Genomic DNA, 26,851 nt, shown 5'->3' on the forward strand with positions numbered 1-26,851 from the left:
AAATTTCACACCTTTTAGGTTTACATCAGTTAGTGTTTCATACAGAAACTGATGACAGAAACAGTGGTAAGAGGTGAAAACCATGAAGCTTAGAGTAAGAGAAAAGAGATCTTACAATAACCCACAGAAAGATCAAACACAGAAAAGGGAGATTCAGATAGAGAGGAAGTCAGCAGAGCTTGGTCAACGTGGCGTATTTCAGAGTATGGGTTTCTCTCTTTGTGAATGCTTGCAACTACTCTGAATAAGCCAGCTTCCTTGGTTCAATTCATAACCATCCACGAGTTCATAAACACAACAAGTTGCTGCATTCGTTGCTATGGTAGTGGTTCATTTTATAGGATATGAGAAAATTACCATTCTGCCTTGATGGGTTTTTAATTCAACAGATAAACACTTGAAAAAATAAAAATAAAAATCTTTCATACATATCTAAACAGGTCATTATCAAGTGTGAGTAAAAATGACAAGAATTTATGAGCCCAGAGTTTCCCTATTTTTATATTTTAGCTTAATGTGATACAACTTAACTTCTCAGACAAATTATGAAGTTGTATATTGTATCACTAACTGAGTGCTTTCAAAAACTAATACTCAAACGGCTATTTCTTATGTCTCCAAAGATTTAGAAGAGGCATAAAGTTCATATAAACATTTTTGGTTTAATAAAATATTTGATTTTACTTCAATAAAACTGTCTTCCCAATAATTACCAAAAACAAAAAGCTCATCAGACTGAAAAATATATTTGACCTCCTCTTCATAGCTATGGGCTATCTATGGTACTCCTGTGAGCAGTGAGTATCAAAGTTTGAAGAAGTGCAGGGCTGTAATATTTGGAAAAGAGAGGATTGTTGAATGTTAAACTTTATTTTAAAATGTTATGTCTCCAGAGATTACCTTTTCCCAAGCTTTTAGTATGGCTTATAAAGGCCATATTAATTTTCATAGAACCCAAAAGGCAAGATGCATCAAGGTTTAATGATAAAGGAATGAAATTAATTACTAGTCATAGCTTTGTGGAATAAGAAAGAGTGAGATAGTAAGTGAAATAGAAGTAAGAGATAAAATCAAACAGAGGCATAAAGCTTGTAACCAATGTGATAATATATGAAAAACAGGAGTAGGACTTAACTAATGTCAAAAATTTCCAAGCAATATAAACATATCTCCCTGGACAGCTTCAATACTTAAGCTGATGTGAAAATGAGCTTGTTAATCAATGCACTATGTTTTGATTTAGTATCAGTATTTTAGAGTCTATTCTAAGGAAATTATTACATCTTCCTCTCTCTCTTATCTTTCATCCTGTCTATCCACCACTCCTTCCCCCGCCTCCCCCCGCTCCCCGCCTCTTTTAGACACATACCTTCTTCTGGTGTTTGTGTTCGCAAAGATTCACTCCAATCACTCCAACTACCTTTATAAAGATGTAGCTTAGAGGAAATCTGAAATTCATATTCTGTAAAGGGTTTCAGATCCAGCAAGTCATGTCTTCCTTTGGCATTTGTGACATTAACCTTGAAACCAACAAGATTTTTTAAAGTGCCTGTTAATACTAAATTAATTAAAATAAAGGTAAGAAAACCAAACTAGATAACCCTTTTTACTTTTCAAATCTGTCATTCAATGAGAAGAAATAAAATAACTGGGTTACTGAATACATGTGATGTTAATCTGAAACAATAGTGTCTCATTAGAAACACAAAGACAAAAAAATTTGTGGATCTAACAACCCATCTATAGAGATTCCAAAGGGGATCCAGAAACCAGCTATAAAACAAGTAAACACTGAAAACTACTCGTTTTCAAAAAGGCCTTGAAAAAGTTTGTTTCTAACTAGATATTATTTTTTATTTGGCCACAATGAGAATGCAATGAATGTTTTAACACAGACATAAAACTGGCTCCAAACAGAAAAATTTAATTATATAAGAAAATTATTAAATGGCATGCTGCAGTCCTTGGGGTCACAAAGAGTCGGACACGACTTCATGACTGAACAACAACAACAATATATAAACACTTAATTATTATACCTTTCTATATCTGGAACTAGGGCTTCCCTGGTGGCTCAGATGGTGAAAAATCCACCTGAGTTTGGTCCCTTGGTCAGAAAGATCCCCTGGAGAAGGGAATGGCAACCCACTCCAGTATTACTGCCTGAATTCCACGGACCAAGGAGCCTGGTGGGCTACACTCCACAGGGTCACAAAGAGTCAGACATAAATCTAAGCGACTAATATTTGAATAGGGTAAAAGTCACTCAGTCGTGTCCGATTCTTTGTGACGCCATGGAATAGTCCATGGAATTCTCCTATGTGGAACTGATCCTTTGTTATTATTATAGGCACTATATTTTACCAAAATACTGGAAAGAATCATAATCCTACATTTTTATTGTAAAAATTTAATGTTCAATATTACATCAAAGTGTAAAGTTTTATCTTTGGAATATTCAATTTAGATAAGCCTCTGAACATTCCCTAATATTTATTTTTCCAATAGGTTAAAAATTACTAAAACGTGAGACTTCCCTGGTGGTGTAATGGCTAAGACTGTGCTCCCAATGCAGGGGGCCTGAGTTCCATCCCTGGTCAGGGAACTAGATCCCGCATGCAGAAACTAAAACCCAGTGTAGCCAACTAAATATATAAATAATTTAAAAGAAATTACTAAAAAGTAATAATGGAAGTAATAATGGGGTAGGGAGTAGAACAACAAGGAAAAATGAATCATTTACTAGAAATAAATCATAGAAAATTAGTGTGGGTTTACAGAAGCTTATGGCTTAAAAAATTTCAGCATCAGTGATCAAATTTTAGGATATTTGTTTTCATTTTTTTCTTTTTTTTGACACATGGTTTATGGGATTTTAGTTTCCCCACCAGGAATCAAACCTGGACCCTTGGCAGTGAGTGTATGGAGTCCTAACCACTGGACTGCCAGGGAATTCCCTAAGATACTTCTCAATAAACAGAAGTGTAAATGATTGACTGATATGTCTCACATGTATATGTGTACTTTTGGGCTAAACATTCTTAAACTCTGTATTTTGCTGATATGAAAAAAGACATCTGGGCGGTGCTACTAAGAATTTCTCCCTGGTTTCCCCTTCACTCTAGAGACCATTACCATATTCCAGGATCTGCTGTTAATGGGCCGATATCTGAGTCGATTGAGTAGCACCAGTCCCTCATCTCTCCACAGAAGGGTACACCTGTCCACGGAAGCATTTACAAATTTGATTCTGATGTCCCACGGAGGAAGAGGCCTCACTGGTAACCAGGACAAACAAAAAAGTGTGATTCAGGCTCCACAGCTGGAAATTGCCTTATAATTACATGAGCTATAAAGAGTTGAACAAGTCTCATTTCTAAAATGCACAGCCGCCAACTTGGTGAAACAAACAAGAGAGGAGTCCCTGGCTTTTAGAAGGAAGAAAAAATTGGATTGACTTCTAAATCATTAAAGTAATTCCCTTTAATCTACCCTCATTTTTAAACAGATAAACTACCATAAACATCACTGATAATTTGGATTTCACTTAATTTAATGATTTAAAGAAAACCAATGTGCCAAACCCAAGAGTTTCAACGGCTGAGAAGGTAGAGGTGTGGCTAGTGGCGATTACATCAGAATGAGAAAAAATCTTGGTAGGAAAAGCCATAGGAAAGAGACTCGGCAACAGAGGAATAGAAGAGAAGAGGGAAAGAAGGTGACTAGAGATGAATGGTCAATGTAAAGAGAAGGAAGGCAAAATAGGCAAAAGTGTGATAGCAAAATGTAGAGTAGATGCTAACGTACATCATTTACTACACTGTACAGTGTGTATATGTGCAATGAGATGCCTTGGGAAGAGAGAAAAGAGACACGTGTTGTGAGGCCAGAACTTCAGGCAGGTCAGAAGCTCAGTGTTACCTGGGAATGCCTGGACTTGGCCTCTGACTCAACTGGGCCAATTACATCTGCTCAGAAATGTGCTGGGACTGGCTAACTCCAGCTCCCAAGCTGATGAGAGGGGTGAAGTAAGTGTTCTCTGAGGAAGATGCATTTGGTACATCGATACACTTTATTTATAGTTTGCACCTGGCTGCTTCAGCCCTGCAGGCCCACACGCAGCCTTATCTTAGAACAATGGAGTAGCTGTGACCCTGAAAAGACACCTCCACCATGAAGGGCTTACACGGAGCTTCTTGAACAACCTCACATGACCCTCTCCTCACTCAGAAAGGATCACTGGCAGCCTATGCCTTCATGGGATCTGAAACCAGTGGGCTCTTATTTCTCCAACACAGAGAATAATGTCGCATATTCCATTTTGTACAACCATGTCTCTCGTTTGAGACCTACATCCTTTTGCTTACATCAAAGACACATCTATCCTTTGTCAATGCCTACTGGCCACTCTCCATGAACCGCTCTCCCTTTTGAAACCATCACACAAGTGATTCTAAAAATAATGTTCACAGGCTAAGATCGACACCTAAAAAAGTGAAATTATACATACCTATGTCCAGCAATGTGAATGAGAATGGAAATGAAGAAGCACTCCCAAGACTATTGATAGCAGTAACCTTGACTGTGTAACTAGATTCAAGTGATTCAGGGGTTAGGTTGATTCCAAGGTCCAAATGATCACAATAGTGATCATTACATTGCTTTTGCCAAGTTAAATTTTTTGGTCCATTTAACCTGTAAATGAAAGATGCTTGTGTTTAGCAAGACAATTTATGTACTATTGCCTCTTTTTAGCACAAAGAAACAAAATGTTCAAGTATCTAAAATTCTTGACATGTTTTATTAGGGGTTATACTATGGGAATACTGTATTCTGCAGTCATAGGACCACAGTTCACCCCTCTTTTTTTTTTTTTTTTGATAGGACTGAAATGCTTGACATTCATATGGATGAGTAATGATCTCTACACTGCGTGCATGCATGCCCAGTCGCTTCAGTCATCTCCGACTTTTCGTGACTCCACGGACTGCAGCCTGCCAGGCTCCTCTGTCCATGAGATTTTCCCAGCAAGAATACTAGAGTGGGTTGCCATTTCCTCCTCCAGGGGATCTTCCTGACCCAGGTATCAAACCTGCCTCTCCTGCTTTGCAGGTGAATTCTTTTTTTTTTTTTTTTTTAATAATTTTATTTATTTTTGTTTGTGCTGGGTCCTTGTGGCTGCATGCAGACTTTCTCTAGTTACAGTGAGCGAGGGCTACTCTTTGTTGCAGTATGCAGGCTTCTCATTGCAGTGGCTTCTTTTGCTGCAGAGCACAGGCTCTAGGGTGTGCGGCTTCCATAGCTGTGGCATGTGGCCTCAGTAGTTGCAGCTCATGGGCTCTAGAGCACAAACTCAATAGTTGTGGCACATGGGCTTAGTTGCTCTGAGACATGTGGGATCTTCCTGGACCAGGGATCGAATCTGTGTCTCCGGCACTGGTAGGCAGATTCTGTATCCACTGAATCATCAGGAAAGCCTTGAATCCCTAAATCGTGGCCGACCTGTTCACTCCTTAGGACAGAGTCAATCATCCAGAGGATCTATGGCCACCTTGGCATTTACTTCACAGAAGTGCCAGATCCAAGTACAGATCAGAATCCTAGGCCCCACTTCCTTTCCCCTATCTCCTTCTCGCTTAGTCACAGCCCCACAGCTAGATCTCTGGATGGGATTACAGAATTAATTCCAAGGGAAAGAATTTCCCAGACTCTCTCTTTTTGTAAACGCTCAGGTCAGATTGTTGCTGTTGTTCAGTCACTAAGTCATGTCCAACTCTTTGTGACCCCGATGGACTGAAGCATGCCAGGCTTTCCTGTCCTTTATTATCTCCCAGAGTATGCTCAAACTCATGTCAATTGAGTCAGTGATACCATCCAACCATATGATCCTCCGTTGCCCCCTTCTCCTTCTGTCTCAATCTTTCCCAACATCAGGGTATTTTCTAGAGAGTTGGCTCTTCGCATCGGGTGGCCAAAGTATTGGAGTTTCAGCTTAAGCATCAGTCCTTCCAATGAATATTCAGGACTGATTTCCTTTAGGATTGACTGGCTTGATCTCCTTGCTGTCCAAGGGACTCTCAAGAGTCTTCTCCAGCACCGCAATTCAAAAGCATCAAGTCTTTAGTGCTCCACCTTCTTTATGGTCCAACTCTCACATCTTTACATGACTACTGGAAAAACCATAGCTTTGACAATGTGGACCTTTGTTGGCAAAGTGATGTCTCTGCTTTTTCATACACTGTATAGGTTGGTCATAGCTTTTCTTCCAAGGAGCAAGTGTCTTTTAAAAGGTGCTTTAAAAAGAAAATCCTCCAGGGCTAATGGAAAGCTACCACAAAAAAGAGTCTATTTATAAACCATGACCCAAGATTCCGCAACTGCAAAAGAGAGAAGTTGAACCCTAGAGAGAAGCCAGTTTAACCCTATACAGCAGGGAAGAGTATCCATAACGTGGGCCTTGGATGCCCTGAAGAGATCTGAGTCAGTCCTCAGGCCTAAGACATAAGTTCTCACACTTTTAGATGAATGAACCAGTTTTACCTGATGAACACTAGAATTTTTTTTTTAAGTATCTAAGTATCTGGAGGTGTTTACTGCTTCTCCTCTCAGTAAAATTATCACTGTTAGATACTTCTAGATGTCATATAAGAGAAGACCTATCAAAAAGCTGCAAATACAGTCTTACTCACTGTAAAGTGTATGCAGTGTACAGGTGGGTGTCTCGCCCTCTGTGCCAGGTGCAGATCACAGTTCCACGTTCTCCCTTCTGCATGCAAGATAAGTTTCGAGGCTGTTCTGGAACAACTTTTTAAAAAAAGAATAGAACTACCTATTTTAATCAGCACACATGTGATATTTCAATTACAGTATTGTTATTTGCCAACAAGATAACAATACTTCCCCTATGTCTCCCATACCCAGATGAGCTGGGAGCTATTTCAAATCCCATCACATTCAAATGTGCCTCCTAGGCATGAATTTGTTCTAATAACAATTGTAATAATAATGGATATGGATCAAACACTTACTCTTACTATATGCCAAGTCTATACTAAGTATTTTATGAGTGGTTTTCTCAATTGGACATTATAGCAGCTACATCAAGTACATACTATTATTATCTTCATTTTATCAAAGAGGACACTGAAAGATGAAGTATCTTGCCCAACATTACAAAACTATGAAGTGATGGAATCAGGGCTCCAGCCCAGGAGTGGCTGACTTGAGTTTAAGCCTTTCACCATCATATTCTACTATTTTCCCTGACAAGTGAACATTCAGTGCTAGTTCCAATACCCTGGGTGATGATGAGTTTACATTTTTAGAATGAAGCTCATCCAAATACTAGAAACTTATAAAAATTAGGGTCTTTCTTTCTCCATTGACTTGAAATTTATTGCCAAGGCACATCTATCCATTGGCCCTAGTCATGTCTTCCTGGGATGTACCACCTAAATCTAATTTCTGTAGCATCACCTGAAGCACTTAATGAATATTTATAAATTAATTCTTTATGTACACAGACATTGAAAACCTTCCATGGACCAGGCAGCATTAGGTGTGGAAATGCAGAAGTGTACAAGGTAGGCATGGCCCTTTCTATCATAAGGTGTGTATTTTTAAATGAAGCCACTTCATAGTCAAAGACAGAACTTTAATCCCCACTGCTACTCTTACTCACAGCAGTACATGGTATCATCAATTTCTGTCTGTCTAGGGTGGGAGCTTCTGCATTAAATCAGGTCACATCTTGACATTTCTCACTGCCAGTTATAGGCCAAGCTGGTGATTGCTGGTCCACCTGCTTTCCAGCTTCCAAAACTGTGTTGCTGTGTCTCCCCTTTTTGTCCTTTAGGGTTTGTGCCTCTAGAAAACTTTCTTTCCTGCATCTTGGCTTTATTTCAGGGGGAATGAAAGTAAATACATGTGTACAAACCACCATCATTTCTCAGTGCTTCGTAGGGTCTTTTGATGACCAAATGAGATAGAGATAATATACCTGACACTTTTGCATAATGAAAAAGTTAGTCTCACTTTCACCTCTACTCCTAAAAGTTTGCAGCACCTCTCATTTTAAAGACCATAGCTTTTACTCAAAATCAAATCAACTTATTAAATGTGAGTTCCCTGGACCACGAAATCAAGGTGTCTACTTTAGGCTGGGACATGGTTTGAGCAGAGACTGTCTGTTCCAGGATAAACCAGACCTAATTCTCTTCAATATAAATGTATAATAGCTGAAGCTAAGAAAACGTCAGAAATCAAAGCCTCTGAAGTGAAAATTGTTTACCATGTAATTATTATTTGTATTATGTAAATATTATTTGCATTGTTATGTGTATTCTTATTATTTTTTAAAGCCCTACTTACTATATGAAATAAAGTCTTAAAAAATAGCATTCAGAAGTATCAACAGCTAAGCATATATTGAAAACAACTAAGTATCATCTACTGTCTTTCATTTATTTCCTAGGTTGTCCAAATAAGTTGTGGCCCAATCCTCTGAGGTTAAGTAGAGCCCTGGTTGTTTAGTTACTGAACAATCTGGATGAGCTCTGAGCAGCAAAGCAGCACAAGCCCAGAAGGGGGCCAGAAAGAAGAGGCTTCAAGGCCATCTACCCATTCCCAATCCTGAAGAACCAGTTACTTTTATGACAGGTCTACTTGGGGTATGCAATGTTACTCTGGACTACCACTTATCACAAAAGAGAAAATGGGCTGCTCAGTCCATCACCAGATAGAATTAAACTCACTGCACCAGGTGAAACCAACATTCATTGTGTCTTTTCTTGGAATGACTAGTCATAGTCAGAAAAAGGTGTTGCTTCCAGTCAGTTCTTTACCTCAAAAGTGCTAAACTTGTTCAAAGAGCAGCCATTTAATGGTGTGGTTATCACCTGAGCACGCTGCACAAGCAACATTCCAGCATCGCTGCCCAACTGAGCTACACTGGGGCAGATGTGCCTTACCATCTCCATAGATCTCCTGATGCTCTCAGTTGCCACAGGTGCATGCACAACCTCTGGATGAGTGGGGCTGTGGCACTTTCATGCATCTGAGCAAGGATAGGAAATGGAATGGAATGCCTTAAGGACATCTGCAAAGATACTGACTTCCAAGGCCATTGTTGGCTCCCTAAAAAACCCACCTGCAGCACTGTGAACAGTTGGACCTGACACCACGGGGCTGAGAATATCTGATACTAATATAGTATGTTGGTCTATAAGACGGTGAATTACCTGGATAAAATATTCAGGTGTTTGGAAGATAAGGGAGGTGAGGACAAATGGTGTTTTTAAGAAAAAATTTCATTTTGCCTATAACCAATACTTTATTTCTTCTCAAGCAAAACATGCTCAGCCATTCAGCATTCTACATACATGAAGAAAAGAGTAAGACCAAAGGAACCGAAAACCTAGTGCTCATCACTTAAGTGCCTCCTATGTACCTGGTTGGCTTCCCTGGCGGCTCAGATGGTAAAGCGTTTGCCTACAATGTGGGAGACCCAGGTTTGATCCCTGGGTTGGGAAGATCCCCTGGAGAAGGAAACGGCAACCCACTCCAGTATTCTTGCCTGGAAAATCCCATGGACGAAGGAGCCTAGTTGGCTACTGTCCATGGGGTCGCAAAGAGTCGGACACGACTGAGCAACTTCACTATCACTATCACTATGTACCTGGTCGGAGAAGGCAATGGCACCCCACTCCAGTACTCTTGCCTGGAAAATCCCATGGACAGAGGAGCCTGGTAGGCTGAAGTCCATGGGGTCGCTAAAAGTCGGACACAACTGAGCAACTTCACTTTCATGTGTTGGAGAAGGAAATGGCAACCCACTCCAGTGTTCTTGCCTGGAGAATCCCAGGGATGGGGGAGCCTCATGGGCTGCCGTCTATGGGGTTGCGCAGAGTCGGACACGACTGAAGTGACTTAGCAGCAGCAGCATGTACCTGGTGCTAGGTTAAGCACTTTGCATCCAAGGTGTCATCTAATCACCACAACCATCTTAGGAGGTAGGTGTTAGTATCTTCATCACACAGATGGAGAAACTGAGGCTGAGAGAACTGAAACTGTCTGAGTCCACTGCTAGTGGCTGGGTTGGGATTCAAAGCCCATGCTCCTTTTACTACATCACAGGCTGTCAGAACTGAGTGTACATAACCCATCAGAGCTGTGAACAGGAGTCCCTGTGCTGGAAGAGGGGTATGAGACCTAGTTTATGCCTCCACACCCCGAATGATTTGCTTAGATATGCTTGGTGTTCTGCTCAATTCTTGTGGTGGCCCTCTAAGAATTACTGCCTGGCACCAACCATGTCCTTATAGATCAGGGATCCTCAGTCTCCAGGATCTAATGCCTGATGCTCGGAGGTAGAGCTGATGTAATAATGATAGAAATAAAGTGCGTAGTAAATGCAATGTTTTTGAATCATCCTGAAACCAGCCCCCTACCATGGTCGTGGAAAAACTGTCCTCTGTGAAACTGGCCCCTGGCATCAAAAAGGTTGGGAGCTGCTGTTACAGGTCACAAAGAGGCTCCTATCTTTCCTGATAAGTCGCACTGAGCTCTGTACCACTCTCGTTATGACAGGGACCCTGTCCGTGCATCTTAGTCAGCCAGCCTGCAGCAGCAATTCTTCCAACTTTCCACACACCTCTCACCTGCCAGTTTGGAGCTTCCCGGGAACCAGAGAGGCACAGCGTGCCCTGGGATGGCTCAGGGCCTTTTCGTGTTCACTGGCTTGCAAGGCTGGGCCTTCACGGCTGCAGACTGCAAGCTGCAGGAAGGTGTGCTGCTGGCTCACCCTGTGCACTGCTGGCTCACCCTGTGCACTGCGGCTCAGGTTGCAGACGCCAACTCTGACATCTTAGTTCTTACCCCTGGCGGCGGCGTGGAGAGACCCATAGTGCAAGCTAGCAGTGCGGGGGAGTTGGTGCTCTGTGGGTGAACTTTGACCTAAACCAGACAGTTCTCTCTTTCACCTGTCACTCTATTGCCATATGTTCTTTCTGGGGATGTCCCTAATTACCAAGCAACCAGCTGTATCTTCTGGTGATGCCGTGGCCAGGTCAGTAACTTAACCACCTCATGTCTGCTCCACTTTTTCCCTGGTTCATTCCCTTACTCTTGCTTCCCTGGAACCAGACAACTCCTCTCCCATTCTGAAGCCTTTAGCACATCAGTTTTGTCTCAGGCAGCTTTCTAGAAAACCCAGGGAAAGATACTAAGTATGATGATCGTTCTCTCTTAATGTCTGCTCAGTATGATAATCAGTGGTCAGGAGTGAAGTGGATGGAAGAACTATTTTTTTTTTACATTAAGTCAGAGAGGGGAGAAGTGTTCAGCCTTGGGTATCAGCCTGGACTGCACAAGTCGAGAGACATCTCTTCTTTTTAGGAGGCTGTGGCTTTGAAAAAACTCTTGTAAGTCAAGAAGGCATGTAGATTCAGATGCAGAAAGCCTTTTTCCTGATTTTGGAGTCCAAGGGCAACAGGTAAATGGTCTTAATGGCCAAAAAGAGGAGAGAAAGGGGTGGGGGGAGGGGAAGGATAGAAAGGAGAGGGGAGAAGAGGAAAGGTGAAGAGAAGAGAAGAGAGGAAAGGAGAGATTTACTAAATGAGATCCCAGTTCTGTTGATTTCTGGACTTAACACATTGAGGTGCTCATGTTACTAGGAAGATTAAATATATCCTTAAAGTGGGAGAAGAAAGAACACTGTCCTCTATTTGGATTTCTGCTTAATACATGCCAAATACCAGAAGATCACCAGTCTTCGGGAACTCAGGATGGACTACTCACCCCCGACGGAGATCTCTGCCCCACATATTCGAATCTCGTCACTGCTGCTGCAGGCCAGCTTGCAGACAAACAGGGTTGTGCCCAGGGGAAGACCTTTGACTTGAGAACTGAGGGAGTGACCATGCTGAACATAAATTCTTCTGTCGAACTTGTAGAGGATTAACTTGTTGAAACTGGAGGATGGCAAGCAGCCTTGTTTGGGCTTCAAAGAGCAGGAAATGTTGACAGCTGATCCTAATGAAATGACATGGGACGGCTGCACAGTCACATCCCCTCTCTTGCACACATCTGCAGCAAGATACAAACGCAAAAGATGAGTCGGCACATAAGAAACCTATATCAGTTGGAAGGTCTGTGTAAATTTCCCAAAGCTGGATAAAACAAACCCTATTAAATCATGGAAATACACATAAGCTACGTTGCTCTGGCTCTATTGATGAAGCACAGTGAGGACAGAAGGCAACTATATTAAAGTCTAACTGTATCTGAATTAAAGTATACATTCTTTTCAAAACAGTAATACTATAACCAGAACTATAAATAGGAAAGTGGTGAGAAAATAGGGTTGGAAGGACATTCAGGAACACAGTTCTAGGAAAAACCAATCTCTCTTATATGCAAATTATTCACCAAACTACAAAAAAGTACTTCCCAGAATAAATCACATTTGTTTCCCTGCCCTTTTATGACTTATAACACTTACTTCAATACTCATACCAAAATGATTAAAAAGCTATCACAAATGCTTAAAAGGCTACTACAAATGTTAAAGGGCACATTTGGGAATAATCCCCTCTCTTGCTATATTAGGGGTATAAAGTATGTGTAATCCATAGCATTATTTTATAATAAACAGAAAATATTTAGGGGCTCTGGTATGTTTGTAGTGGGAATCAGGGATGGAAATTAGGTCTTACTATGGTATTCCTCCAAGATGTAAGACCCTAGGTAGGATGAACCACTCCCAATACAGCTAATACTAAAGTACACAAAAGTATTTTTCTTTTAAAAAGAGTTCTCCATATTATTTTCCTTATGCCAGATCCCACAATAAACTCTTAAAGAGAGATCATTCTTACTCTCCAGGTGGTTCTGTATATGTAAATACAACAGCTAATTGCGAATTAGCAGTTTTGGTAGTATTCAGTAACTGCTGATGAAAAAAAAACCCTTATAGATCCACCTTGAATTTTTAGATATGATATAAAGTCTCCACTGAAAGTCTTTTTTTGTTAATTGTAAAATTGCTTGGATCAACTACCATAAACAAATTGGTAAAAAGTTACTTAAGTCAAATAAAGGAAATATTAAATATTTATTTTAAATGAAAAGTTTCCATTTTTATTTTCAGAAATAAATCTCTTTTCTCTCTCTTACTTTTATGTTTGTTTTTTGTTTCTTTGATCCTAATGGGTTAGAAAGTAAAAAATAAGATGCCAATAAAAAAAGCAAAGAAAATGACAGCCATTATTTTCTTTTTTAGCAGAGCTGAATCCATCCATGAATACTCTTTGTTAAAATTCATTCATGATTTTTAAAACATCCATTCATGATTCCTAGCCTGGTTACCTAGTCACTTTCTTAAGAGGAAAAGATATCACTGGAGTTTCAATCATTAATATAATGAAATAAAATACATATTAGTAACATACTTAGAACCAAACTTATCCACTTAAACTTGACCGATTGCTTTAAAAAGACCAACTATCAGAACATTTACCGCAAATGCATATTTCATCTGTAACTGATAATTTAAATCAAAAATTCCTCTGAAGATTAGATTACAGAAATATCTTACCTATTTTTGCTTTAACTAACAGCAACATGATGATAAAAATAAGTGCCAGTGAGCACCCGCCAACTGTATGTGCCATGAACAGTCAATTCTGGAATACACCTCTGTATGTTTCCTTGTAAAAGAAGACAAATTCATTCATGTTAAATACATTCAGAAAATACCACAACCAAAACAATTCAGAGGGCTTAAAATGCTCCTTTAATTTACTCTGTGTTGTTAAGAGACTTTCTAAAAAATGATGTTTAAAACCAATAAACTAAAAATCTTAGCCACCTCTAACCCTCATGTCATTTAAGCTTCTTGGGGTCAGCAAAGAGTAAGCGAAGAGATCTGACCTATGGAGTCCTTTAGAACTGGGTTTAAATACTTTGAGCCTATGGGCAAGTTACTTAATCTGAGATTCAGTCTCACCCAAAGCTTTTTCCTTCCAAACAAGTCTGCGTCATCAGAGTCAAATGTACTAGTGTTAAAATTCCAAGAGTAGTGAGAATTTCTGATCTAGTCATGTGCTCCTGGAAGTAACAGGAGATTAAAAAGTGGTTCATAACCACTACTACCCCGCACACTCCAGAACTCAGTAAAAGACTGATTTCCTTGGCAGTAAGAAAAGAATTCCAAGGGTTCCAAGGGGGCTGTTTGGGTTTTCCATACGTTCATTTTTACTTGTTTGCTTGTTTATTCATTATTTATTTAGTTTACTGAATATTTTTATCTTAAATGATTTGGAAAATGCAAGTTGGTGATTTCTGTTTGTTTCCAAATATAAACCTAAGGAATGGCTCTAGCAAATTCTCTAAATTCTATCAAAAGTGGGCCAGAAATTCAAGAAGCACGCTGAAAAGCTGTGTGATGCTGGGCTGTTGGCAACCAGCCAATGTCCACCTCTTATTCCCATGCCCAGAAATGTGCCAGAATACCACTGGAGAGCCTCAGAAAAGTTCACTTATTCATTCAACAGTGATGGTTACCTTTCATCTGCCAGGTGCGGTGTTCAGTGCTAGAGATACTACAGTCCTGCTCTAGCTGGCTTCCTGGAAACTATCCCCTAGCTTTTTTGACTCCTGTATTTAGCATCTTTTCAATAGCCTTTTCTGGTGGCTCATCCTTTTTCTCATGACTTGAAAGTCTTGGAGGACCTCAGCACTCAAGACATTTTCTTTTTCTCTATTTCTACTCTTTCCTGAGGGGTTTCATCTGGTCTCTTGGCTCTCAACACCATCTATAAGCTAGACTCTCAGATACTTATCTTCAGCTCAGACACTGCACTGAGTGCCAGTCTCCTATGTCTGTCTCCTTGGCATCACTTCTCAGATGTGACTACTCCATATTAACATGTTCAAATTGAACTTTGGTCTCCTTTCTCCAAACTGGTTCTTTCTCTAGCCCTTTCTACCTCCGTGAATAAAATTTTTATCCTGTGAATTGCTAAAAAGAACCTAGCTGTCCTCCTTCATTGCACGCTCTCATACCCCACAGCCAAATCACCATTGCTACTGCTAAATCACTTTAGTCGTGTCCGACTCTGTGCGACCCCGTAGACGGGAGCCCACCAGGCTCCCCCGTCCCTGGGATTCTCCAGGCAAGAACACTGGAGTGGGTTGCCATTTTCTTCTCCAATGCATGAAAGTGAAAAGTGAAAGTGAAGTCACTCAGTTGTGTCCGACCCTCAACGACCCCATGGACTGCAGCCTTCCAGGCTCCTCCATCCATGGGATTTTCCAGGCAAGAGTACTGGAGTGGGGTGCCATTGCCTTCTCCGTTAAGTCCTGTCAATTTTACCTCCTGAATATATCACAGATCAGTCCTTTCACCGTCCTCACCCCAGTCCAAACCTCAGTTGTCATCTCCCCGCCAGATGACTGCAGGAGCTCCTTAATGTGTCTCTCTAGTCCATCCCTGCCCCTTTCTAAGTCATTTTCACATAGCTGACTACCTTAGAAACATAAATTGGATTATGTTCCCTGCTTGGTATCATCTCTATTTAAAACCCATCAGTGGATCCCCCTGATGTTAGAAAAAAAATCCCAAATTACCATACATTACTCTCTCAGCCACTGGCTGGCTTCACGTCTCCTGTCTTGCCACCATGATTTGCTCTTTTTTTTTTTTTTTTGCCTTGCTGTTCTGCTTCATTCACATTGGCCTTCAGATTGTTCCTTGAACAAGACATGCCCTCTGCTGCTCCGGGAACCTTGTACTTTTCATTTCCTCTGCTAGAATCCTCTTCCCCTGGCTCTTAGTGGCTGACTGACTTACATCCTTCAGATCTCAGATCATGTGTCACTTCCTCAGAGAGCCCCTCTCTGACCACTCAGCCAAAGTGGTCTTGCCCAGTTCCTTTCTACACATCACCTTACTTACATCATCAAACAATCTCCTGTTTTGATTGCTTATCAGTCATCTACCTTTCTGTTAGAATTTAAGCCACCACAAGAGCTGGAACATTGACTGTCTTGCTCGCTGCTGTATGTGAGCACTTGGGCATGGAAAAGAAAGGCCTTATAAGCATTGAAAGAAAGAAGGGAAGGAGGGAGGGAGGGGGGAAGGAATATGAGTTATAGAAAATCCCCTATAAACATCCCTGTGGGCCCTGCAGCATAGTGCTCCACCAAAGATGTCCATGCTCTAATCCACAGAACCTGTGAATAAATACATTGTGTTACATGACAAAGGGATTTTGGAGATGTGATTAAAGTTAGGGACCCTGAGGTACGGTGATTACCCTGGATACCCAAGTGAAAATCTGCTAGTCTCTTAGTCATGTCTGACTCTTTGTGACCCCATGGACTGTTGCCCACCAGGCTCCTCTGTCCATGGGATTCTCCCAGGCAAGAATACTGGAGTGGGTTGCCATTCCTTTCTCCAGGGGATCTTCCTGACCCAGGGACTGAACCCAGATCTCCTACATTGCCGGCAGATTCTTTACTATCTGAGCCACCCACAAGGGCCCAACCTAATTGTATGAGTCCTTAAAAGTGGATGAGGGGGGCGAAGAATTGGTCAGAGAGCCATGATGTGAGGACTGTGGCTGCTGCCTTTGAAGATGGAGAAAGGGGCTGTGGGCCAAAAAACATGGTCGCCTCTGAACTCTGGAGATGAATCTCAGTTTGCAGAAAATATAACATGTATTCTCTGGGCCTCAGTTTAAAATGTCTCCAGCAATCCCACTGCTGGACATACACACTGAGGAAACCAGAAGGGAAAGAGACATGTGTACCCCAATGTTCATCGCAGCACTGTTTATAATAGCCAGGACATGGAAACAACCTAGATGTCCATCAGCAGATGAATGGATAAGAAAGCTGTGGTACATATACACAATGGAGTATTACTCAGCCATTAAAAAGAATACATTTGAATCAGTTCTAATGAGGTGGATGAAACTGGAGCCTATTATACAGAGTGAAGTAAGCCAGAAGGACAAACACCAATACAGTATACTAACGCATATATATGGAATTTAGAAAGATGGTAATGATAACCCTGTATACGAGACAGCAAAAGAGACACTGATGTATAGAACAGGCTTATGGACTCTGTGGGAGAGGGAGAGGGTGGGAAAAAAAATAAAATAAAATAAAATGTCTGAAAAACACTGACCTAAATTGAAATCTGACAGTTCAGCTCTCTCTAAATCATAAAGGCCAAGGTCATAGCATTCAGTGGCTTCTGTGACTGGTAATTCCTGTGGTCATCACCAGCTACATCCTCCACTACTGACACTATTGCCTAGCAACACTGAGCTGCTCCTGGTTCCCCCACACATCCCATGCCACTTCATGCTTCTGTGTCTTTGTTCATGGTATTCTCCTACCTTTCCACTGTTCTTGGACTCCCTAAGTCTTCCTCATGTATCCCAACTCAGCTCAGACACTTTTTATTCTGTCATTTACTCGATAAATAAGAATTTAGCAATTGCCAGGTGCCAAGGACTTGAGAGTGGAGAACAAGACAGAGTTTCAGCTTGCATGGAGCCAATATTTTGGAGTAGGTAGACAAAAAGTAAATAAATAACAAACAGATACATTCAGATAATAACAAAAGATTAAGAGAGGCTAAGGGGAGAGAGTCCCTGGGGAGCAGAGAAGCTGGACAATGAAGGCCTTTCTAGGAGGTGAAACTTGAGCTGCGATCAGCACAGGCCGGGTGAAGGCTCAGAAAGACTTTTCCTGGCAAAATAAATATTGAGTGCAAAGCCTGAAGGCAGAGGAACGGGCTTGCTATGGTTGAGGCACAGAAATAAGGTCAGAGTAGCTGGGGAAAGTAACTGTGTGCAGAGTCATATGAAATGAAATTGTAGAAGGCAGGAGCCAGATCTGCCATGGATTTGTTTGCCATGGAAAGGAGCCTGGATTTTATTCTCCAATCAATGGGAAACCACTGTGCATAATTAGTGGTTTTATTTATTTATTTAGCTGGGTTTTAGTTAGGGAGAAACAAGATACGAATTATATAAAACATACACACAAATACAAAAGCAAACAGAAAAACTAGTCTTGGCTCCATGTATGGAGGCTGGAGTAGAAGCAAGTGGACCAGTTAGGAAGCCAACTGGGAACACCCAGGTAGGCAATCCGGAGGTGATGTGGACCAGAGGGATAGCAGCAGAGATGGAAAGAAGTAGCCAGATCTTACAAGCCTTACTGATGTCTTTTGGTCAGACTGTATCTTGTATCCTACTTGTATCTTCATATCATTCTGGCATCCTCCTATCTTAGCACCTGCCGTAGTAAGTAGAACTAATTTCTTCAGGTATCTGCCTGTCTCTTCCATTATCTTGCAAGCTCCTCATGGGCAGAAGCCACAGTTTGTGGCACATAGAAGACATGTGCTGGCAAATTCCCTGGTGGTCCAGTGGTTAAGACTCTAGCCTTCCAATGCAAGGGGCACAATTTGATCCCTGGTGGAGGAACTAAGAGTCATGTCACATAGCAAAAAAATAAAAAAAAGTATTTAGGACCAACATTGTCCACATCCAGATAGTGATGTTTAAAAATAAAAGACACATGCTGAACTGAATGAAATTTAAATGGTTTTTCTGTTTTTTGCTTCTAGTTAGTTTAAAATGACTACAGTACATTAAAACTACATTACGTCTCATTTTGCTACCTTTTGTTGTAGCTATCTTAGTTCAGTTTAAAATTAGTTTTCATTAAACTTTGGAATATTCTGGCATAAAGGAAATAATGGATTGAACTAGAAGATAACTGAATGAACAGATATACAGGGATTAGAGGTTTCTGCTTCCTAACTGCAAAGGGTGTCCACAGTGTATTATTTTTCAATGTGCATTGCAACTTATGAAGTTATAACATTCTCCGAATAGTAAAATATTAGTTGGTTATAATAAGAATTTTTTTAATGTACATATGTATATGAAATATATATATATACACCTACATATGAAATAGGCAAAATAGAGGATTTGAGTTTACATAGTACACTGATCCAAACACAAATATGCTTATTTTCTCTGAATGACCAGGTAAAACAATTTCTTCATTTATAAGAAACAACCCCAAAGACCTTCAAGTAAATGAGGTATCTTCCAATAAAATGAAACCTTCTATCAACTGTAAACATCCTTCATACAGTCTGCCTGGAGGGTCGATATTAAAACTACAACTCTGTCTTGAATCAGAAAATCAAAGTGTGCTGTCATTGACTCATCACTCAAGTGGTGACAGTTTCCAGACAATGAAAACAACGTCTCAGTGAGTGAGCCAGGGACCAGCCAGAAATACAGTCACTGGCAGGAGGGCAGAGAAAGAATTCCCCCTCCATGAGCCTTTCTTTCCCCACTGCTCCAGGAAGAAGCACAAAATAAGCAGCTACTTCAAAATCATATTTGACTAGGCTAGGAAAAACTCTCATCAAGGGTGGTAATTTCATGTAGGCAGGAACTCTTCCTACTTCCACACTACTTTTTTTCTGTAGTGCCATAGTAAGCTCAAGGAGCAGCATGGTATGGTGGAAAAGAAAAAGGCTAGAGTCTCAGTTCCACTGTGTGCTGTTAACTGTCAGGGTGCCATTTACTCATTCATGCCAAGAGTACAGGGATACCTACGTAGACCAAGTTACTGGGAGGATGAATATGTCCATGGCATGGACTCCTAAGAATATCCAGCACAGGGTAGGCACTCCACTGAGACTAGCTCCCCCATTTCCTTCTGGATCCAGGTTTTGCCTTTCTTTTCTAAATTGCTTATGACTTTCAACATACTTGAATTATATGTTTTGTTAGACTAGGTAAAAGGTCATGTGTTAGTTAATCTTAACCCTGGCTTTCATAGAATTTAAGAACTCAGAGGAAGAAGGAACCTCAAAGATTAGCTAATAATAACCATGCCCTACTGCTCCCCTCCCCTCCCAACAGCTGACATTTGAGTCTGGGCCACCACAGAACAAGAAAGTGATTGTTTTGAATGTGCATGAAGGCTGTCTGCCTTACAAATACAGACCATTAATTACCCAGTTGATTTGCTGAGGCAGGGTACAAAATCCTTCTCTTCTGCTGGCAAAGTAATGGGCAGGTCCTATGTCTTACTGGTGGCAAATCAGCATATAAAGACAACACTTTGGAAGTCATATATTCTACATTCCTCATTTTATAGGTAGATAAACTGAGCCCTAAAGAAAGGAAGCAACTTGCCAAAGGTCACATTAATAGCAGAATCCAGATCAGAATGATGGTCTTATAATTTCTAATCCAACATTACTTCTTGCAGCTGCAATTGCTTCTGATCAGTAGCAATAGTAGCAGCATAAAACTAGAACTAGAACTAATATGAACAATGCTCTTAGTACTAATAGGAATTTGTTTGTTGATCTCTTATTATGGTCATTGCACATTACATCCAGTCTTTAGGATACCCATCTAGTAAAGCACTTACAGTGCCTAATGCTTTAGTGTTCAGAAGGTTGAATCACCTACTTCCCTCAAACAAAGATCAAATGACAAAACCTAGTGTATGCACAATATGTATCCATTTCTAATGACCTATTCCACTGTAAGGATAGAAAAGGAAAAGTCCACCAAATAGCTAACTTGAAACTCAGCCTTTGGAGCCAAACTTCTCCTCCTCAAGCCTTTCACAAGTGATGTTATGAAAAAGAGTTCCTTACCCAAAGCATCATCTCCATTTTGCTTCTAAGACTACTATTTGTTGAAAAGTCTAACAAGCCATAATATGGACAAATCCTGGCCCACAAGTCCTAGATTATCAAATCAGCCCGTTCATAATGTCATGTCAGATGGTGTAATGCAGGTACGGTCAGCTGTGTCTGACTCTGTGACCCAATGGACTGTAGCCCTCCAGGCTCCTCTATCCATGGGATTTCCCAGGCAATAATACTGGAATGGATTGTCATTTCCTTTTCCAGGGGATCTTTCCAATTCATGGATCAAACCCATGTCTTCTGAGTCTTCTGTATTCAGTTCAGTTCAGTTTAGTCGCTCAGTCATGTCCGACTCCCTGAGACCCCATGAATCGCAGCACGCCAGGCCTCTGTCCATCACCAACTCCCGGAGTTCACTCAGACTCAGGTTCATCGAGTCAGTGATGCCATCCAGACATCTCATCCTCTGTTGTCCCTTTCTCCTCCTGCCCCCAATCCCTCCCAGCATCAGAGTCTTTTCCAATGAGTCAACTCTTCGCATGAGGTGGCCAAAGTACTGGAGTTTCAGCTTTACATCAGTCCTTCTAAAGAAATCCCAGGGCTGATCTCTTTCAGAATGGACTGGTTGGATCTCCTTGCAGTCCATGGGACTCTTAAGAGTCTTCTTCAACACCACAGTTCAAAAGCATCAATTCTTCGGCACTCAGCCTTCTTCACAGTCCAACTCTCACATCCATACATGACCACAGGAGAAACCATAGCCTTGACTAGACGGACCTTTGTTGGCAAAGTACTGTCTCTGCTTTTGAATATGCTATCTAGGTTGGTCATAACTTTCCTTCCAAGGAGTAAGTGTCTTTTAATTTCATGGCTGCAGTCACCATCTGCAGTGATTTTGGAGTCCCCAAAAATAAAGTCTGACACTGTTTCCACTGTTTCCCCGTCTATTTCCCATAAAGTGATGGGACCAGATGCCATGATCTTTGTTTTCTGAATGTTGAGCTTTAAGCCAACTTTTTCACTCTCCACTTTCACTTTCATCAAGAGGCTTTTTAGTTCCTCTTCACTTTCTGCCATAAGGGTGGTGTCATCTGCATATCTGAGGTTATTGATATTTCTCCCGGCAATCTTGATTCCAGCTTGTGCTTCTTCAGGCAGATTCTTTATCACTGTGCCACCTGGAAATGCCAGATGGCTTAAAGGGGAAGGAAAGTAACCATGTCAACCCCCTCTGCTTTTTCTTCTTTTTAACCAACAGTTCCAACCACCATTACATGAGCCAAATTGGACACACACCTGTTTTTCTTTCTCATGCAGCTGCTGACACTCTCTTGAACTTTGGCTTATCTCACCAGTAAGCATCTGTAGTCCTAATTTTACCCATGTACAGGAACTTTCTACTCTTGCTTTCTTCTCTTGAATTCAAGGGTTCCTTCCGCCCCCCTTTTTTTTAAATTTCAGAGTGTTTTCTCCTTTCCCTCTTTATGATTTTTTTAATCATTTTCCTTAACAAAGATCTCCTTTGCTTTTCTCCCTTCTTTCCTATTTTTCTAGAATGTTCTATTTCTCAGTCCTATTTGTTTCATTTCCACTTCAGATATATCACACTGGACATAACAGGCAGGCTCCAGACATGTTGTGTGTAAACAAATTACATTTAAAACTTATTAGGGAATCTTATCAGGACCCAACTGCAGAATCATGTGTACTGTGAACTGCCTTATAAATTGAACAATCACTCCTACAATAGAGAAATAAAAAGGAAATAAAAGAATAAGACATGACATGGATGGAGTCTTGAAAACACAAGGTACTTTCAAATCAACTGGTGTTATTTGCAATGTTTTTTATTTCTTCGTTTAACTCCACAAGGCTACAATTTTCAAGGCACTTGTTCAATTAAGTTTCAACAATCCAACCTTCTCTATTTTCACTCTCTGCATACTTCAAGAGTTATAAATAAAAGAAGCCATCTTTTCCTGGAGAGGATGGTATTCTGAAAACAGCATGGTGTGTGGGGCCAGAGGACCAGTCTGGGGCTGGGTGCCATCCTGGTTTTTCCACTTCTATTTGTGTCATTGCAAGTAACTTTGAAAAATGGCAATCCATATTTATTGAGAAAATTAAATCTCTCTCTCCCTTAACTTTTCTTCATTAGTTTATTGGAAAGGTCTCTCCTTGGACACATTCAACCTTGAAGTCTCTATTTGTGGGCAATGGCATGGGAGTGGCAGGCTTATCCTTGGATCTTGTAACATCTTGGCAAGTTTTGTAACATCAATCCCTGAGTGTTTCCTGAGTGCTATGAGGCATTAAAAACATTAAAACACATTATGATTACTTTGTTCTAATAGTTTTCTAGGAATTTCACAATTATCTTAATATCATTGGAGGCACTCTGGGTGGGGGCTGGGGGGACTAAACAATACAATACTCCTCAAGGCTTCTTCTATAAACTAATAATTCAGCCCAAATGTATGCACTAACAACCTCATGTTTCAGCATCTCTGCCTGATGTTTTACTTAATATTTTCCTTTTCTTCTGCATATTACTGCAAAAGAGATGTAAATTAAGATTCTAGTCTTAATAATCTTTTATAGGCATTTACTTAGCAATTTGCCAAAATGCAGAGTTTTTAATATTTGCTTTCCTACTAAATAGTTAACTATTGGTATTTCTATTCTACAAGTGGAGAAATCTGCAAGTTGATCACAATAATAAGAAAAACAAGAAGTAAATTCAGAATTAGATAAATTAGAACTACCTTCCATGCTTGAGTTTCCTCAATTATAAAATAAAAATAGCACCTACTTTACAGGATTATTATGGGAGTTAAATGAGAAGCTCTTAGCAAAAGTGCCTGGTATATAGCAAGAGCTCAGTAAATATTATCATCCATTATTATTCTTATTATAAGAAAAAAGATAATATCACTTACTTATCAAGGACATTGTTAGAATCAAGTTAGACAGTCTTGCTTTTTGACCTCTCTCTTGGCCCATTCATCTGGCTTACCACTGAAGGATTAGTTTGATTAAAACTAGATACTATTTCTGCTACATAAAAGGTGATTTTATGCCACCTATCATTTATGACAAAGTGGCTCAGCCATAAAGAATCCATCTGCAATGCAGGAGGTGCGGATTCAATCCCTGGGTCGGGAAGATCCCCTAGTGAAGGAAAGGGCAACCCACTCCAGCTTTCTTGGCTGGGAAATCCCATGGACAGAGGAGCCTGGTGGGCTATAGTCCCCAGGGTCGTAAAAGAGTCAGGCACAACTTTGCGACTGAGCATGCACACAGTTTTAACTTGAGGACAGGAACTGAGACTTACATTTCTTTATATTTATTACAACGATGAGCTGCTGCTGCTGCTGCTGCTGCTGCTAGGTCACTTCAGTTGTGTCTGACTCTGTGTGACCCCATAGACGGCAGCCCACCAGGCTCCCCCGTCCCTGGGATTCTCCAGGCAAGAATACTGGAGTGGGTTGCCATTTCTTTCTCCAATGCATGAAAGTGAAAAGTGAAAGTGAAGTCGCTCAGTCGTATCCAACTCCTAGTGACCTCATGGACTGCAGCCTACCAGGCTCCTCCATCCATGGGATTTTCCAGGCAAGAGTACTGGAGTGGGGTGCCATTGCCTTCTCCGACAATGATGAGCACAATGTCTTGAACATAACAGATTTTCAATACATACTTAAAAAACATTTTTACCATTAGCAAAGAGCACCGCTATGTTCCAAGGACAAAGGAAATTGGACAAGGCTTCGTTGGGATTTGGCTTTCTTTCTTTGGGATTTAGCCTACATAAATGTACATGCAGAAGTTAAGAGCAGTGTTGCAAGTGTAATTGCAAAGATGACAAATAACTGGCCAAAGAACAAAGCAGGTACAACAACAACAAAAAGTCCACAATTGAGAAATGATTACATTTCTACATTTCTACAACATCTACTGTATTTATAGGATTTTTCTCCCATAAAAATCTCATATGTGCTTTAGAATTTTTCTACACTGTAACTCAATTCTAATGCAGGAAAGATTCAGATCAGATCAGTCTCTCAGTCGTGTCCGACTGTTTGCGACCCCATGAATCGCAGCACGCCAGGCCTCCCTGTCCATCACCAACTCCCAGAGTTCACTGAGACTCATGTCCATTGAGTCAGTGACGCCATCCAGCCATCTCATCCTCTGTCATCCCTTCTCCTCCTGCCCCCAATCCCTCCCAGCATCAGAGTCTACGCTTGCTAAAATTTGGGGATTTATGTAAGCATCATAACATTCAAAAAACATGATACATGATAAAAGAATGTTGCAAACTCTTTAACAGTCTTCTGTGCTCAAGAAAGTGACAGTAATGAGTTGAGAATTTCATATAAAAATGGAGGGGAAGAGTGTCAGCTCTCAGCCACTAAGGTCCTTTTAGTTATATGCTGGCCACAGAAATAGGGCACTGTACCATTCGTTGCTAATGGGAACTTGAATCTAATGTTTGTTTACCAAGTGGAAGTGGATATAATGTTCTGAGTCAGAGGTGCAAAGGCAAGAAGCACAGAGTCTGGAGCCAGAAACCTGTAACCCACTATCTGTGTGAAAGTTTCCACATCTGTAAAATGGGAATACTTATAACTGGTTCACTGGGTTTTTAAAGAGTTACAGAGTATAACAATGATACCCAAGGGCCAAGTACATAGTAAGTGCTCAATGATTTTTATTCACATGGGACATACACGGAAGGGATTATAACAAACCTTTAGAGTTTTAAAAAAGGCTAAAGTCTAATTTTGCCCTGTTCTTTAGACTATACCATGGAAAAAACTCTTTGCATGGGTTTGGATTGCTGTTCATAAAACTGAGATCTAATCATAGGGATACATAATCTTTTTCAAAGCCTTTATTTAGTGCCCTTCAACCAGGTGAAAAGGGCCTCCCTAAAGAGACATCTCAGATGAGAGAAGAGTCTGGCCAGGCGGCTGGTCCCAAAGCATTCTGCTAGTGACTGGCCAGGTGGGGACTCTGGGTCTACAGAGGCCCCAGACAAGCGCGGAGAAAAGGAGAATTCACCCCTATGCAAGACCAAGTTAAGATTCCTCAATATCTTAATCACAGAAGGTCTGCTTTCGGGCCCCGAGTCACTCCCGTGGGCCTTGTCCAAGGCTAGAGGGGTGCCCGCTGCCCTTTCCACAAGCCACCCGCGCATCCTCCACTGAGCACGCCCACCCATTCAACTAGCTCAGTGGAGGATGAATCTGAGCGCCCCCTCCCCTCCATCTGACCCCCTACCCCAACCCGGCACCCTCCTACGAATAGCCCGCCAGGACCTTGGTTAGAAGGGGTCGTCCCCTAACCCCCCTCCACGGGAGAAGCGAGGCAAGCAACCCCGGGGTCTCTGGTGCCCCGACCCCACCCAGCCCCGGTCACTCACCGCGCGCGTCGCCTGCCCGCGGCTCCGCTGCGGGGCGGCGCGGAGCCGGTGGCCGGGGTGCTGTGGGGCGCACGTGCCGCGCCGGCCGAGTGCGCTCCCGGCGTCCCGGTGCCGGCGCCTACCCCGCCGCCAGCCCGGGTGTGGGTGCTCCAGCGCTGGGGCGCGCGGGGACGTGAGGCGGGCGGGGCCCGGGCAGTGGCGGTGGCTGGGACCTTCCGCGGAGGGAAGGCAACTGCGCGGTCAGCGGTGGAAGCCGGCCGGGTTCCTCCCGGCGAGCTGTGTCCGTGTGTCCCGGAGCAAGGTAATTACCGCTCCACACCTCTGGTTCCCCTTCGGTACACGAGGGTCGGAAAGCCAGGCTCATCAGCCTGAGCGAGGGCTCACCGGGTTTGGCAGGTAAAGTAAGCGCCAGGGTGTGAAAAGCACCACAGAATCGTGTTCTTGCCACAGGAAAGCGGCACTTCGTTGACACTCTTTAGAGAACTTTCCTCAGAGATGTTCTTCCTCTGTGCTTGCCCAGCGCTTACGACACCGCGGTTTCCAAACGGGGCTGTGTGAAAGACTGGATGTAGGAAGAAAATACTAGAACTTTCATTGGTGTTTGGTAACTAAAAAGTAAGGGGAAATGTACATTTAATAGTTGGCATGACCCCGACCCTAAATGGTCCCATGTTCCATATATTTTTTTTTAAACACTTATTTATTTATTTGGC

At 41.6% G+C, this 26,851-nt stretch overlaps 1 protein-coding gene across 3 annotated transcripts in view; it reads right to left on the reverse strand.

Moving 5' to 3' along the window:
• Nucleotides 1–26,283, reverse strand: part of IL12RB2 (interleukin 12 receptor subunit beta 2) — an 87,601-nt gene extending 61,318 nt beyond the window's left edge. For 2 of the 3 annotated variants that reach the window (XM_061411648.1, XM_061411647.1), the window contains exons 1-7: nt 26,139–26,283; nt 13,595–13,706; nt 11,797–12,084; nt 6,690–6,804; nt 4,511–4,695; nt 3,136–3,278; nt 1,370–1,520 (exon numbers count right to left, since the gene is read on the reverse strand). In XM_061411648.1, coding sequence (XP_061267632.1) covers nt 1,370–1,520; nt 3,136–3,278; nt 4,511–4,695; nt 6,690–6,804; nt 11,797–12,084; nt 13,595–13,670 — 958 coding nt within the window. In that variant the 5' untranslated portion in view covers nt 13,671–13,706; nt 26,139–26,283. Of the gene's footprint in view, nt 1–1,369; nt 1,521–3,135; nt 3,279–4,510; nt 4,696–6,689; nt 6,805–11,796; nt 12,085–13,594; nt 13,707–26,138 lie in introns of those variants that run through there. The other variant, XM_061411650.1, reaches the window with a different exon arrangement.
• Nucleotides 26,284–26,851: the final 568 nt, after the last annotated feature.

Source organism: Bos javanicus, chromosome 3 (assembly GCF_032452875.1).
Source record: "Bos javanicus breed banteng chromosome 3, ARS-OSU_banteng_1.0, whole genome shotgun sequence".
NCBI lineage: Eukaryota > Metazoa > Chordata > Mammalia > Artiodactyla > Bovidae > Bos > Bos javanicus.